At 46.6% G+C, this 14,172-nt stretch overlaps 1 protein-coding gene across 1 annotated transcript in view; it reads left to right on the forward strand.

Moving 5' to 3' along the window:
- SLC12A1 (solute carrier family 12 member 1) overlaps window positions 1-14,172 on the forward strand; it is a 136,633-nt gene that overhangs the window by 62,056 nt on the left and 60,405 nt on the right. The window contains exons 12-14 of the mRNA XM_066589972.1: window positions 8,934-9,057; window positions 10,776-10,877; window positions 12,752-12,907. Coding sequence (XP_066446069.1) covers window positions 8,934-9,057; window positions 10,776-10,877; window positions 12,752-12,907 — 382 coding nt within the window. The remainder of the gene's footprint in view (window positions 1-8,933; window positions 9,058-10,775; window positions 10,878-12,751; window positions 12,908-14,172) is intronic.

A 14,172-nucleotide genomic window follows, 5' to 3' on the forward strand; every position in this document is an offset into this window, starting at 1 on the left:
TCATAGCAACATCGTAGACGGCAGCTTTTTCACTAGACTATGAATAAACAATAATCCTAGCAATACTGTTATGTTAGCTAGTTGAATCATCCATAACTATCATTAAAGGTGGATAGCAGACCTACTTAATTAAGGAATATACATATTATTGCTGCTTTCAAAGAGCTGCTTTTTTAACACAAATTCAAATTATACCATGAAAAAGGACTCAGTGTATCAATAGGCAACCATGGTTACTGACCTGACAAAAAAACTGAGACAAGCCTCCAGGGTTGCAGAGAACCAATGGAGGAAAACCCCTTCCCCAATAGACTTTACATTGTTCAAACAGGCGATCCTTAACTTCAAATCTGCACTCGCCTCCGCCAACAGCAGCACTTCACCACTCTCATATCCTACCGCTCTCACAACCCCAGGCAAGTATTTAAAACATTCAACTCCATTCTCTGTCCCTCAACGCTATCCTGCATCTTTCATCTCTGCCGAGGACTTTGTGACACACTTCAAAGACAAGATTGACAACATTAGAAAAAGCTTCAAAGTCCCTAGAACCCCTCTGCACCTCTACTGCGTCCTCTCCCCCTTTAACTTCCTTACCCACTGTTACTGAGAACAAGCTCTCCACCTTACTCTCCAAATCGCACCCTACTACTTGTGCACTTGAACTAATCCCATCCTACCTCATCCCCAACCTTACCACTGTCTTCATCCCAGCCCTAACCCACCTATTGAACCTCTTGCTTACTAACAGAATCTTTCCTTTGTCTTTTAAACATGCATCCATCATAGCCATCCTCAAAAAAAATCCCTTAATCCTTCCTCTCTCTCCAGCTACCACCGCATATCAATGCTCTCTTTTGCATCACAACTTCTAGAACAGCACGTTAACTTTGAACTGTTCTCCTACCTCTCCTCCAACTCACTGGTTGACCAACTGCAATCCAGCTTCCAACTCCACCACTCTACCGGAATTGCCCTAACCAAAGTAGACAATAATTTGCTAATTGCAAAAGCCTCGAAGCATTACTCTGTGCTCCTCCTCTTAGACCTGTCCTCTGCCTATGACATGGTTGATCACTCCCACCTGCTGCAAACTTTCTCCTCCCTTGGCATCACAAACTTGGCCCTTTCCTGAATCTCCCTGTATCTCACTGACTGAATGTTTAGTGTCTCCCACTTTCACGTCACATTCTTGCCTTGCCCTCTCTTTGTCGGTATCCCCCAAGGTTCCATACTAAGACTGCTATTCTTCTTCATCTACACTTATGGTCTAGGACAGCTATCCCATAGCTTTCAGTTCTACCTTTATGTTGATGACACTCAAATATACCTTTGTGGCCCAAATATTACCTCTCTTCTATCCAGAATCCCGGAGTATCTTTTAACTATATCCTCCTTCTCTTCTTGCTTCCTCCAAAGCCTTGTGCCCCTTCAATCCATCCTCAACTCTGCTGCCTCGTTTATCTACCCAATTTTTCCCCTGTTACTCTCCTGCCTCTCCTCGCTGCCAATCCCTTCACAGGTTGCCTATTACCCAGAGAATCCAATTCAAGTTATAATTAGAGATGAGCGAACACCAAAATGCTCGGGTGCTCGTTACTCGGGACGAAATTTTCGCGATGCTCGAGGGTTCGTTTCGAGTAATGAATCCCATTGAAGTCAATGGGCGACCCGAGCATTTTTGTATATCGCCGATGCTCGCTAAGGTTTCCATTTGTGAAAATCTGGGCAATTCAAGAAAGTGATGGGAACGACACAGCAACGGATAAGGCAGGCGAGGGGCTACATGTTGGGCTGCATCTCAAGTTCCCAGGTCCCACTATTAAGCCACAATAGCGGCAAGAGTTGCCCCCCCCCCCCCCCCCCCCCCGCTCCCAACAACTTTTACTTCTGAAAAGCCCTCATTAGCAATGCATACCTTAGCTAAGCACCACACTACCTCCAACAAAGCACAATCACTGCCTGCATGACACTCCGCTGCCACTTCTCCTGGGTTACATGCTGCCCAACCCCCCCCCCCTGCACGACGCAGTGTCCACAGCGCACACCAAATTGTCCCTGCGCAGCCTTCAGCTGCCCTCATGACACACCACCCTCATGTCTATTTATAAGTGCGTCTGCCATGAGGAGGAACCGCAGGTACACACTGCAGAGGGTTGGCACGGCTAGGCAGCGACCCTCTTTAAAAGGGGCGGGGCGATAGCCCACAATGCTGTACAGAAGCAATGAGAAATATAATCCTGTGCCACCGCCATCAGGAGCTGCACACGTGGGCATAGCAATGGGGAACCTATGTGCCACACACTATTCATTCTGTCAAGGTGTCTGCATGCCCCAGTCAGACCACGGTTTTTTATAAATAGTCACAGGCAGGTACAACTCCGCAATGGGAATTCCGTGTTCACCCACAGCATGGGTGGCTCCCTGGAACCCACCGGCTGTACATAAATGTATCCCATTGCAGTGCCCTGGACAGCTGAGGTAACGTCCGATTAAATGCAGGTGGGCTTCGGCCCACACTGCATGCCCCAGTCAGACTGGGGTTCTTTAGAAGTGGACACATGCAGTTACAACTCCGTGTGGACCGACAGCATGGGTAGGTGCCAGGAAGCCACCGGCGGTACATAAATATATCCCATTGCATTGCCCAACACAGCTGAGGTAATGTCATGTTTAATGCAGGTGGGCTTCGGCCCACACTGCATGCCCCAGTCAGACTGGGGTTCTTTAGAAGTGGACACATGCAGTTACAACTCCGTGTGGACCGACAGCATGGGTGGCTCCCTGGAACCCACCGGCTGTACATAAATGTATCCCATTGCAGTGCCCATCACAGCTGAGGTAACGTCCGATTAAATGCAGGTGGGCTTCGGCCCACACTGCATGCCCCAGTCAGACTGGGGTTCTTTAGAAGTGGACACATGCAGTTACAACTCCGTGTGGATCGACAGCATGGGTGGGTGCCAGGAAGCCACCGGCGGTACATAAATATATCCCATTGCATTGCCCATCACAGCTGAGGTAATGTCATGTTTAATGCAGGTGGGCTTCAGCCCACACTGCATGCCCCAGTCAGACTGGGGTTCTTTAGAAGTTTACACATGCAGTTACAACTCCGTGTGGACCGACAGCATGGGTGGCTCCCTGGAACCCACCGGCTGTACATAAATGTATCCCATTGCAGTGCCCCTCACAGCTGATGTAACGTCAGCTTTAATACAGGTGGGCAAAAAATTAATTGGATTACACTGTAGGCGAGGGCCCCAAAAATTGGTGTACCAACAGTACTAATGTACGTCAGAAAAATTGCCCATGCCCAACCAAGAGGGCAGGTGAAACCCATTAATCGCTTTGGTTAATGTGGCTTAATTTGTAACTAGGCCTGGAGGCAGCCCAGTTAAAATAAAAATTGGATCAGGTGAAAGTTTCAACGCTTTAATGAGCATTGAAACGTATAAAAATTGTTTACGAAAATTATATGACTGAGCCTTGTGGGCCTAAGAAAAATTGCCCGTTCGGCATGATTACGTCAGGTTTCAGGAGGAGGAGCAGGAGGAGGAGGATGAATATTATACACAGATTGATGAAGCTAAAAGGTCCACGTTTTTGATGGTGATAGAGAACAATGCTTCCATCCACGGGTGCAGCCCACATATTGTTTAGGTATCGCTGCTGTCCGCTGGTGGAGAAGAGAAGTCTGGGGAAATCCAGGCTTTGTTCATCTTGATGAGTGTAAGCCTGTCGGCACTGTCGGTTGACAGGCGGGTACGCTTATCTGTGATGATTCCCCCAGCCGCACTAAACACCCTCTCTGACAAGACGCTAGCCGCAGGACAAGCAAGTACCTCCAGGGCATACAGCGCGAGTTCAGGCCACGTGTCCAGCTTCGACACCCAGTAGTTGTAGGGGGCAGAGGCGTCACCGAGGACGGTCGTGCGATCGGCTACGTACTCCCTCACCATCCTTTTACAGTGCTCCCGCCGACTCAGCCGTGACTGGGGAGCGGTGACACAGTCTTGCTGGGGAGCCAGAAAGCTGTCAAAGGCCTTAGAGAGTGTTCCCCTGCCTGTGCTGTACATGCTGCCTGATCTCCGCGCCTCCCCTGCTACCTGGCCCTCGGAACTGCACCTTCGGCCACTAGCGCTGTCGGATGGGAATTTTACCATCAGTTTGTCCGCCAGGGTCCTGTGGGATAGCATCACTCTCGAACCCCTTTCCTCTTCGGGTATGAGACTGAAAAGGTTCTCCTTATACCGTGGGTCGAGCAGTGTGTACACCCAGTAATCCATAGTGGCCAGAATGCGTGTAACGCAAGGGTCTCGAGGAAGGCATCCTAACATGAAGTCAGCCATGTGTGCCAGGGTACCTGTACGCAACACATGGCTGTCCGCACTAGGAAGATCACTTTCAGGATCCTCCTCAGGCCATACACGCTGAAAGGATGACAGGCAAGCAGCATGGGTACCCTCAGCATTGGGCCAAGCTGTCTCTTCCCCCTCCTCCTCATGCTCCTCCTCCTCCTCAACGAGCTGAGATATAGACAGGAGGGTGCTCTGACTATCCAGCGACATACTGTCTTCCCCCGCCTCTGTTTCCGAGCCCAAAGCGTCTGCCTTTATGCTTTTCAGGGAACTTCTCAAGAGCCATAGCAGAGGAATGGTGACGCTAATGATTGCAGCATCGCCGCTCACCATCTGGGTAGACTCCTCAAAGTTTCCAAGGACCTGGCAGATGTCTGCCAACCAGGCCCACTCTTCTGTAAAGTATTGAGGAGGCTGCGCCGCCCATGTTGGAGTTGGTATTCCACTATAGCTCTACGCTGCTCATAGAGCCTGGCCAACATGTGGAGCATAGAGTTCCACTGTGTGGGCACGTCGCACAGCAGTCGGTGCACTGGCAGATGAAACCGATGTTGCAGGGTCGCGCAGGGTGGCAGCGTCCGTGTGGGACTTGCGGAAATGTGCGCAGAGCCGGCGCACCTTTCCAAGCAGGTCTGACAAGCGTGGGTAGCTTTTTAGAAAGCGCTGAACCACCAAATTAAAGACGTGGGCCAGGCATGGCACGTGCGTGAGGCTGCCGAGCTGCAGAGCCGCCACCAGGTTACGGCCGTTGTCACACACGACCATGCCCGGTTGGAGGCTCAGCGGCGCAAGCCAGCGGTCGGTCTGCTCTGTCAGACCCTGCAGCAGTTCGTGGGCCGTGTGCCTCTTCTCTCATAAGCTGAGTAGTTTCAGCACGGCCTGCTGACGCTTGCCCACCGCTGTGCTGCCACACCGCGCGACACCGACTGCTGGCGACATGCTGCTGCTGACACATCTTGATTGCGAGACAGAGGTTGCGTAGGAGGAGGAGGAGGAGGGTGGTTTAGTGGAGGAAGCATACACCGCCGCAGATACCAGCACCGAGCTGGGGCCCGCAATTCTGGGGGTGGGTAGTACGTGAGCGGTCCCAGGCTCTGACTCTGTCCCAGCCTCCACTAAATTCACCCAATGTGCCGTCAGGGAGATATAGTGGCCCTGCCCGCCTGTGCTTGTCCACGTGTCCGTTGTTAAGTGGACCTTGGCAGTAACCGCGTTGGTGAGGGCGCGTACAATGTTGCGGGAGACGTGGTCGTGCAGGGCTGGGACGGCACATCGGGAAAAGTAGTGGCGACTGGGAACTGAGTAGCGCGGGGCCGCGGCCGCCATCATACCTTTGAAAGCCTCCGTTTCCACAACCCTATACGGCAGCATCTCCAGGCTGATAAATTTGGCTATGTGCACGTTTAACGCTTGAGCGTGCGGGTGCGTGGCGGCGTACTTGCGCTTGCGCTCCAACACTTACGCTAGCGACGGCTTGACGGTGCGCTGAGAGACATTGGTGGATGGGGCCGAGCACAGCGGAGGTGAGGGTGTGGGTGCAGGCCAGGAGACGGTAGTGCCTGTGTCCTGAGATGGGGGTTGGATCTCAGTGGCAGGTTGGGGCACAGGGGGAGAGGCAGCAGTGCAAACCGGAGGCGGTGAACGGCCTTCGTCCCACCTTGTGGGGTGCTTGGCCATCATATGTCTGCGCATGCTGGTGGTGGTGAGGCTGGTGGTGTTGGCTTCCCGGCTGATCTTGGCGCGACAAAGGTTGCACACCACTGTTCGTCGGTCGTCTGCACTCTCAGTGAAAAACTGCCAGACCTTTGAGCACCTTGGCCTCTGCAGGGTGGCATGGCGTGAGGGGGCGCTTTGGGAAACAGTTGGTGGATTATTCGGTCTGGCCCTGCCTCTACCCCTGGCCACCGCACTGTCTCTTCCAACCTGCCCTGCTGCTGCACTTGCCTCCCCCTCTGAAGACCTGTCCTCAGTAGGCGTAGCAAACCAGGTGGGGTCAGTCACCTCATCGTCCTGCTGCTCTTCCTCCGAATCCTCTGTGCGCTCTTCCCTCGAACTTACTCCAATTACTACTACCTGAGTGATAGACAACTGTGTCTCATCGGCATCGTCCTCCTCACCCACTGAAAGCTCTTGAGACAGTTGCCGGAAGTCCCCAGCCTCATCCCCCGGACCTCGGGAACTTTCCAAAGGTTGGGCATCAGTCACGACAAACTCCTCCGGTGGGAGAGGATTCGGAACCATTGCTGCCCATTCTGGGCAGGGGCCCGAGAACAGTTCCTGGGAGTCTGCCTGCTCCTCAGAATGTGTCATTGTAATGGAGTGAGGAGGCTGGGAGGAAGAAGGAGCAGCAGCCAGAGGATTCAGAGTTGCAGCAGTGGACGGCGCAGAATTCTGGGTGGTCGATCGATTGCTGGATGCACTTTCTGCCATCCACGACAGGACCTGCTCACACTGCTCAATTTCTAATAAAGGTCTACCACGTGGACCCATTAATTGTGAGATGAATGTGGGGACGCCAGAAACGTGCCTCTCTCCTAATCCCGCAGCAGTCGGCTGCGATACACCTGGATCAGGAGCTCGGCCTGTGCCCACACCCTGACTTCGCCCGCGTCCACGTCCTCTAGGCCTACCCCTACCCCTCAGCATGCTGTATTACCAGTAGTGCAGAAACAGAACGCTGTAATTAAATGTGCCGCTTATTGGCCTGTGGTTGGAGGCTGACTTCCCTTACAGAACGCACAGCAGATCCAGGAAACAATTTTGCGCCAGCCTGCTGTAACGCTTAGCTGCGTATTAATTAGGACTACTACCCCCAGCAGATAGATACTGTAGGCAGCGGCAGCGTATAATATTATGTATACTGTTTCCCTCTGGCGGGATGACGGCGCTGATGTAACAGAGACAGCAGATCCAGGAAACAATTTTGCGCCAGGCTGCTGTAACGCTTAGCTGCGTATTAATTAGGACTACTACCCCCAGCAGATAGATACTGTAGGCAGCGTATAATATTATGTATACTGTTTCCCTCTGGCGGGATGACGGCGCTGATGTAACAGAGACAGCAGATCCAGGAAACAATTTTGCGCAAGCCTGCTGTAACGCTTAGCTGCGTATTAATTAGGACTACTACCCCCAGCAGACACGCAGTAAACTGAAGATGGTCACAGGCAGCCCAAATATAGTATTTTTCCCCAATTTTTTGGAAAAAGCCCACTGCCTATATAGCCTGAATATCTCTTTCCCTGCCTCACCAGTACTGGCCCTATACTCTGTACAATGACTGCAGACTAAGGACGCAATGCTCTGCACAGCCGATATACAAAAAAAAAAAAAATGTGCAACACTGCAAAAAGCAGCCTCAACAGTACTGCACATGGTCAGATGTGGCCCTAAGAAGGACCGTTGGGGTTCTTGAAGCCTAAAATCACTCCTAACGCTCTCCCTATAGCAGCTCCGGCATCAGCAGCACTTTCCCTGATCTCTGTCAGAATGCATCTGTGGCGAGCCGCGAGAGGGGCCGATTTATATACTCGGGTGACACCTGATCTCGCCAGCCACTCACTGCAGGGGGGTGGTATGGGGCTTGAACGACGCAGGGGGAAGTTGTAATGCCTTCCCTGTCTTTCTATTGGCCAGAAAAGCGCGCTAACGTCTCAGAGATGAAAGTGAAAGTAACTCGAACATCGCGTGGTGCTCGCCTCTAGTAACGAGCAATACCCACCACTTCTAACCTTCAATCCCAATAAGACCTCTTTCACTACCCTTCCCCAGTGTGCTCCTTACATAATCTTCTTCAGGATCTCTCCCATCTATCGCCTAATTATCTACCCTCTGCTAATTGGCCATCACTGCTCAGTCTTCAGCACCTAGTCTTGTGAGATTTCAGATCATCTTGCAGGTCTGTGCCAGAAACTAGTGTATCACAAAACACTTTACAATTTTACCACTGATTTACTTGCAAAAGTAGCATATCTTTACTACAAATAGTAATTAGTGTAATTGTATTACAAACCAAATATAATATGTGAAATAAATGATGTAAGTATGTCTCAGCATCAAAAGTACAATTGGAGGTCATTGCTAAAATAGATTTCATTTACTCTATAGGATTTGTACATTATTATTTCATTTCATGCAGTCGTTAAAGACAATCTGTCGGACAGTAATTAGCATCTGCACCAATGCAAGCCTTAACTAGCTTCCATGTAGACATAGAACATTATGACCTTAAGATCCGTAAACGGAGCATTCAGGTGATGGGTTAATAGCATGCAATATTAGTTCTAAAGCCCGAGAGAGCTACTTGTAGCACAATCATCACCACTAAAGTCCTTTCAAATCACAGAAGATGTTAACAATTTTAAACTGCGCCCTCAAAAGGATGAGTCTCAATGATTATCTGGTTAAATATTATATGGTTGTACCCATAAAATTTAATGCTACCTATGATGACAGGTTTTTGTAATCAGTTCAAGACAGTGAATCATCTCAGTGATGAAGGGTCATATAGTGGACTAGAACATTTTTACTGCACAGAAATAAGTTAAGTGTGCGTGTATTGATTTCCCACAGGCTCTCTGCAAGGATAACATTTACAAAGCACTTCACTTTTTCGCTAAAGGACATGGAAAAAACAATGAACCAATCAGAGGATACGTTCTTACATTTGTCATCGCACTGGCCTTTATCCTTATTGGTTAGTGAATTTCGTCTTTCATGTTATCCTAAATAGTCATTTTTTTAACACATTGGACAAAAATGTCATTGCATGGCCTGTCTATGAGCCTGTGTTCATGAACTACAGTTTTACATGAATAGATTGAAATAAAAGTTCTTTTTTTCTTACACTTAGCATCCATCTATGATCCATTTCGGGTAATGGCTAAAAAATATGCAAATTGTGTCTGTGAAGAACGCCTAATATATTTTACAATGTAAAATGTACTTCTTGCTTGCACATAGGCCTTGGCAAAAGCGTATTTGGGGCCGTTGGCTATCCATGTTAATCCAAGGATGGCACACTGCCCCATTATAAACCTCCAAGGCTATGCAATGAATATTTTTTCACATGGACTGTCGGTCCACGTGAAAGGATTAATGGTATGTCTTATTCCTGTCCGTTTCACAGACGAGAAATAAGAAATGGTAAGCATATCAATGTGTAGTGTCCATGTTATCAGACAGCTTATGGACTGGTGTCTGTGTGATGTCCAATGCAAGTTGTGCGCAAGCTTCTTGAGCATAACTCACATTTACGGCTAGTGTGCGTCTCGCCATGGTGGTATAGCTATGCTGGTTTAGGTTTTACTTTTACAATGTGATGTTATAAAATATAACTTTTTGTGTGGGACTCTTGCAACCATGCATTTATTTATTCAATGAATATCATTCAGCATATATCCCTTTTTAATATGCGGTGATTAGAGGACTTGTCACACAACAAAACTTTTTTGACTGTTAAGACCAGACCAAAAAAATTGTATGCGGTAGGGGTGTGACTACTAGGCTGTCCACCGATCCCAAGAATAGCTGGCCCTGGTCCCCATTTATAGTTGGAGAAGTTGATAAATGTATAGCCACTCTCCATGGAATCAATGGGGTCTGATAGTACTTGCTAGTATCATTTTGAATATAGATCTTACAAAGCTGTTCAATTATAAACAGAAGCCTCAAGACTAGTGTGAACAGAGAACAAACAAGGGTTATTGACATTGTGTAGGTAAGGGCCCATTTACACACAAAGATGATCGCTCAAAAGATGGCTTTTGAGAGATCATTTTGCATTAACTACTACTTGGTACTAATGCCTATTAGTACCAAGTAGTAGCGCGTGAGCCGCCGGAAGCTGTATTCAGAGAACAGACCTCCCGCTGTTCTCTGAATAAATTCCCTTTGCTCTGCCACGGGGCAGACAGCTGAGACAATGTAATCAGCGCTCGCCAGGCAGAACACATCATGCAGTCCATCTTATTAACTCTTCTGCCAAATGATGGATTTCATGCCGAACTGAAAATCATTGGTCGGCAGAAAAGTAAAAGATGGGCAGATTTACATTCAACGATTATCGCTCAAAAGCCATCTTTTGAGCGATAAACGTTGTGTGTAAAAGGGCCTTTAGAGAGTGAGATACTTGACTACTTATGTATTCTTCATGGAAAATTATATGTATCTAGGAATTGATCTGAAATCAATGTTCTGGTATATTGGGGTAGCAAAGCCCTTATAGGATTTTGTTAGTTCAGCTCTGGGTATATTGCTTTAGGGAATCCCTTTAAGCTCTGTAGCTATTTGATGTCCATTACTAAATAAGGTAAAGATTCATGAATTGGCTTATTGAAAAGTAAGCTAAAAAAAAGTGAAGTGACAGAAGAATATTTAGATGCAGCTTTATAACATTTCCTTTCCCTCATACAGCTGAACTGAATACCATTGCACCCATCATCTCCAACTTCTTCCTAGCTTCCTATGCTCTGATCAACTTCTCCTGTTTTCATGCTTCTTATGCAAAATCACCAGGTCAGTATAATAACCACAGTTATATCATGGTAAGTGTTGGTATCTTGTTTCAACACTGGGGCAATAATAATATAGAAAATGTGTACAAAACATGCCATCGCTCTAGGGAACTGAGCCGGCAATACAAACCTGGGCTGCTGCAAAGGGCTGAGAGCTGTCTGCTTCCAGCTCTATACACAGGGATAGAAGTCCGGTGAACAACTGATCGGTGGTGGTCCTGAGCTGTGAACCCCCACCCATCAGCTGTGGATAGGTCATCAACTAATCAAATCTGGACCATCCTTTTAATAGTGAGGTGTATACTAATATATAAGAGCCCTTAGTAGGTTCATACTTCCCGTAGGGCAGTGAACTGGAGCATCCTGGACTTCGCTCCCCATCCACCATTGCTTCATTGCAGTGACATCACCAAGGCATCTTTTACAAATCTCATTCACATACTGTCAATGATCTCCCAATAAGAATACTCTAGCCATTTTCAATAAAGTTATACAGCCTTGTTATACAATAACTATTATTATTTGAGTAAAAACATCTACATTTAACTTGTGTAAATTTTTTACATTAACATTTTGCAACACGTTGTTTCTTAATAAACACAGCGGGTCACATCCCCTCCGCCTGCAGTAAATAATAGGAGATATGCATGGCTCTATCTGGGGAGTCTACATTACTATATTCTTCTGTTCTTGAATGTTTGTAGAATAAGCGGTGACAAGAATGTCTATATCATTCTTTCAGACCATATCTTTAAAACACACATTTCTGCATCACTGTATTACTGTATTGATTATGCATTTAAAATATGACACAATATTAACTTAGCCAGTAATCCTAATGTGATATTTAATGACAGTATTGGCAAGAAACTACCACTTTGGCTATAAAGGGAATTTAAAAAGACATTATTCTGCAATGTTTACTAACCCTTCTTAAAGCCTTGACTCCATAGTCCGCAAAAAGCAGAAGTTACACAAAAAATATTAACCTTGTCTACTGTGTTACTACTATAGATTTTCTGACACCAGACCCCTACATGTAGCATAGGGGACATTTTGTTACAGGCATTGTCTGAGGCTCAAAAGTCCATTCTTGTCCACTGTTTTGCCTGGTATTGTTGAACAGAGCCCTTTCAGGTGAATGTTGCTATACTGCAATACCACACATGGCCTATGGATAAAAGTGTCACTGTTTCTGGGGAAAAAAGGAGAGGTTAACCCCTACAACTCACTATCATTTGAAATCACTTGCAGGTAGCCCATCAGCAGTCTAGGAATTGATTTTAAGGCAGTCTGTAGGAAGAAGTAGATAAGAAGTATACCTGCGGCAAAATACCGTATGTGGTTTATGCAATCCATTTAAAATACATTCAGCTAGAGATAGACAGGTGCGAACAGATGGCAGACGTTTCGCGCGGGTTCACTCTTCTTCAGAGATTACAACTATAATGTCTGAAGAACCGTGAACCAACGCGAAGCGCTAGTCATCTGCTCGCACCTGTCTGTCTCTAGCTGAATGTATTTTAAATGGATCGAATAAACCACATATTTTATTTTTCCGCTGAGTGCTGCAGGTATACTTCTTATATACTTCTTAGATATGCATGGATCTATTGCAACTGAGTACCACTGAAAGTACAGACTTTTAATACATCCCAAGAAGAAAAAGGAGGCTATATTTTAAGCAGTGCCGGCAAAATCTTTTTGTTGGACTTTTTAACAACGTGTTTGGAAATGTCTGTACAGTTTCCTAATAGTTTATGCAAAGTAGCTCTGTGCTTTTAACATTGTTTCTTTTAGAAGTATCATTTTTCCTTATTTAGAGTCTGTAACAGAAGATAAATATAACATGATGCATCAATCTTGTATAAACAGGATGGAGACCTGCATTCAAATATTACAACATGTGGGTGTCCCTGTTTGGAGCTATGTTGTGCTGTGGTGTGATGTTCGTCATCAACTGGTGGGCTGCTGTCATTACTTATGCGATAGAACTGTTCCTGTACATCTATGTAACATACAAGAAGCCAGGTATGATGCATTGTATAATAAATAGAGATGAGCGAGCCTACTCGGCCACGCCCCTTTTTCGCCCGAGCACCGCGATTTTCGAGTACTTCCGTACTTGGGCGAAAAGATTCGGGGGGCGCCGTGGGTGAGTGGGGGGTTGCAGCGGGGAGTGGGGGGGAGAGGGAGAGAGAGAGGGCTCCCCCCTATTCTCCGCTGCTACCCTCCGCACCGCCACGCCTCCCCCCGCCCCCGGCGCCCCCGAATCTTTTCACACGAGTATTGAAGTACTCGAAAATCGCGGTGCTCGATCGAGTAATTACTCGAAACGAGTAGATTCGCTCATCTCTAATAATAAACTAACTAAACGTATTTAGAATAAATTAATATAAGGTATGTATGACAGCTACAACACTATATCTAGCTTGCTGGCACCTTCAATTCAGACACAAGCTTCATGGATGGCACCTATGAAATTCTCTTTAGTTTTGCTCTGCAAAGATTATTCTACATATATTGGGGAAGGTTTACTTAAAGGCCTTGTTATTTTTTTACAATTTATTTATTTCCTTTCTTTTTTTTTCTGTTTTTTCGTTTTTTTTTCTTTTATTCTTTTTTTATATATTTTTTTTTCTTTTTTTTCTTTTTTGTTAAGAGTAGCAGGTCATAATTTGTTGCATATGTTAACAACATATTAACCATATAATGGTTGCGCTGAGTCTGCTACAGCATTACATAATTTTTGCAGGGCTTTTTATTCCAATTCATAGAGGTGGGTCTAACCAGGATTTTCCTCTCACCCATATGCCCTAATATTGAGTTGGGACAAGCCTTTTAAACAGTGTTCTGTTACAGACATGACTAGATAGACAGTCTTGCAACTACCCTGTTCTGATTTACAAAAACAATTTTTAAATACTTTATTAGAGAAATGTGAGCTACAAGGGGCGTTCATTAAAGATTTCCCCTGAGATGCTTCCTGTGGACTGACAGCAACGAAACTTGGCACAGTTATTAGTCGTTCTCTACATAGGTGCCACCCAGGGGGACACACTTCTCCCATCTCTTCCTGTGGACTGAGAGCAATGAAACTTGGCACAGTTATTAGTCGTTCTCTACATAGGTGCCACCCAGGGGGACACACTTCTCCCATCTCTTCCTGTGGACTGAGAGCAATGAAACTTGGCACAGTTATTAGTCGTTCTCTACATAGGTGCCACCCAGGGACACACACTTCTCTTATCTCTTTATGCAACTGTAAATGCCTCGCTTGTAGAAGTTGACAGGTT

Source organism: Eleutherodactylus coqui, chromosome 2 (assembly GCF_035609145.1).
Source record: "Eleutherodactylus coqui strain aEleCoq1 chromosome 2, aEleCoq1.hap1, whole genome shotgun sequence".
NCBI lineage: Eukaryota > Metazoa > Chordata > Amphibia > Anura > Eleutherodactylidae > Eleutherodactylus > Eleutherodactylus coqui.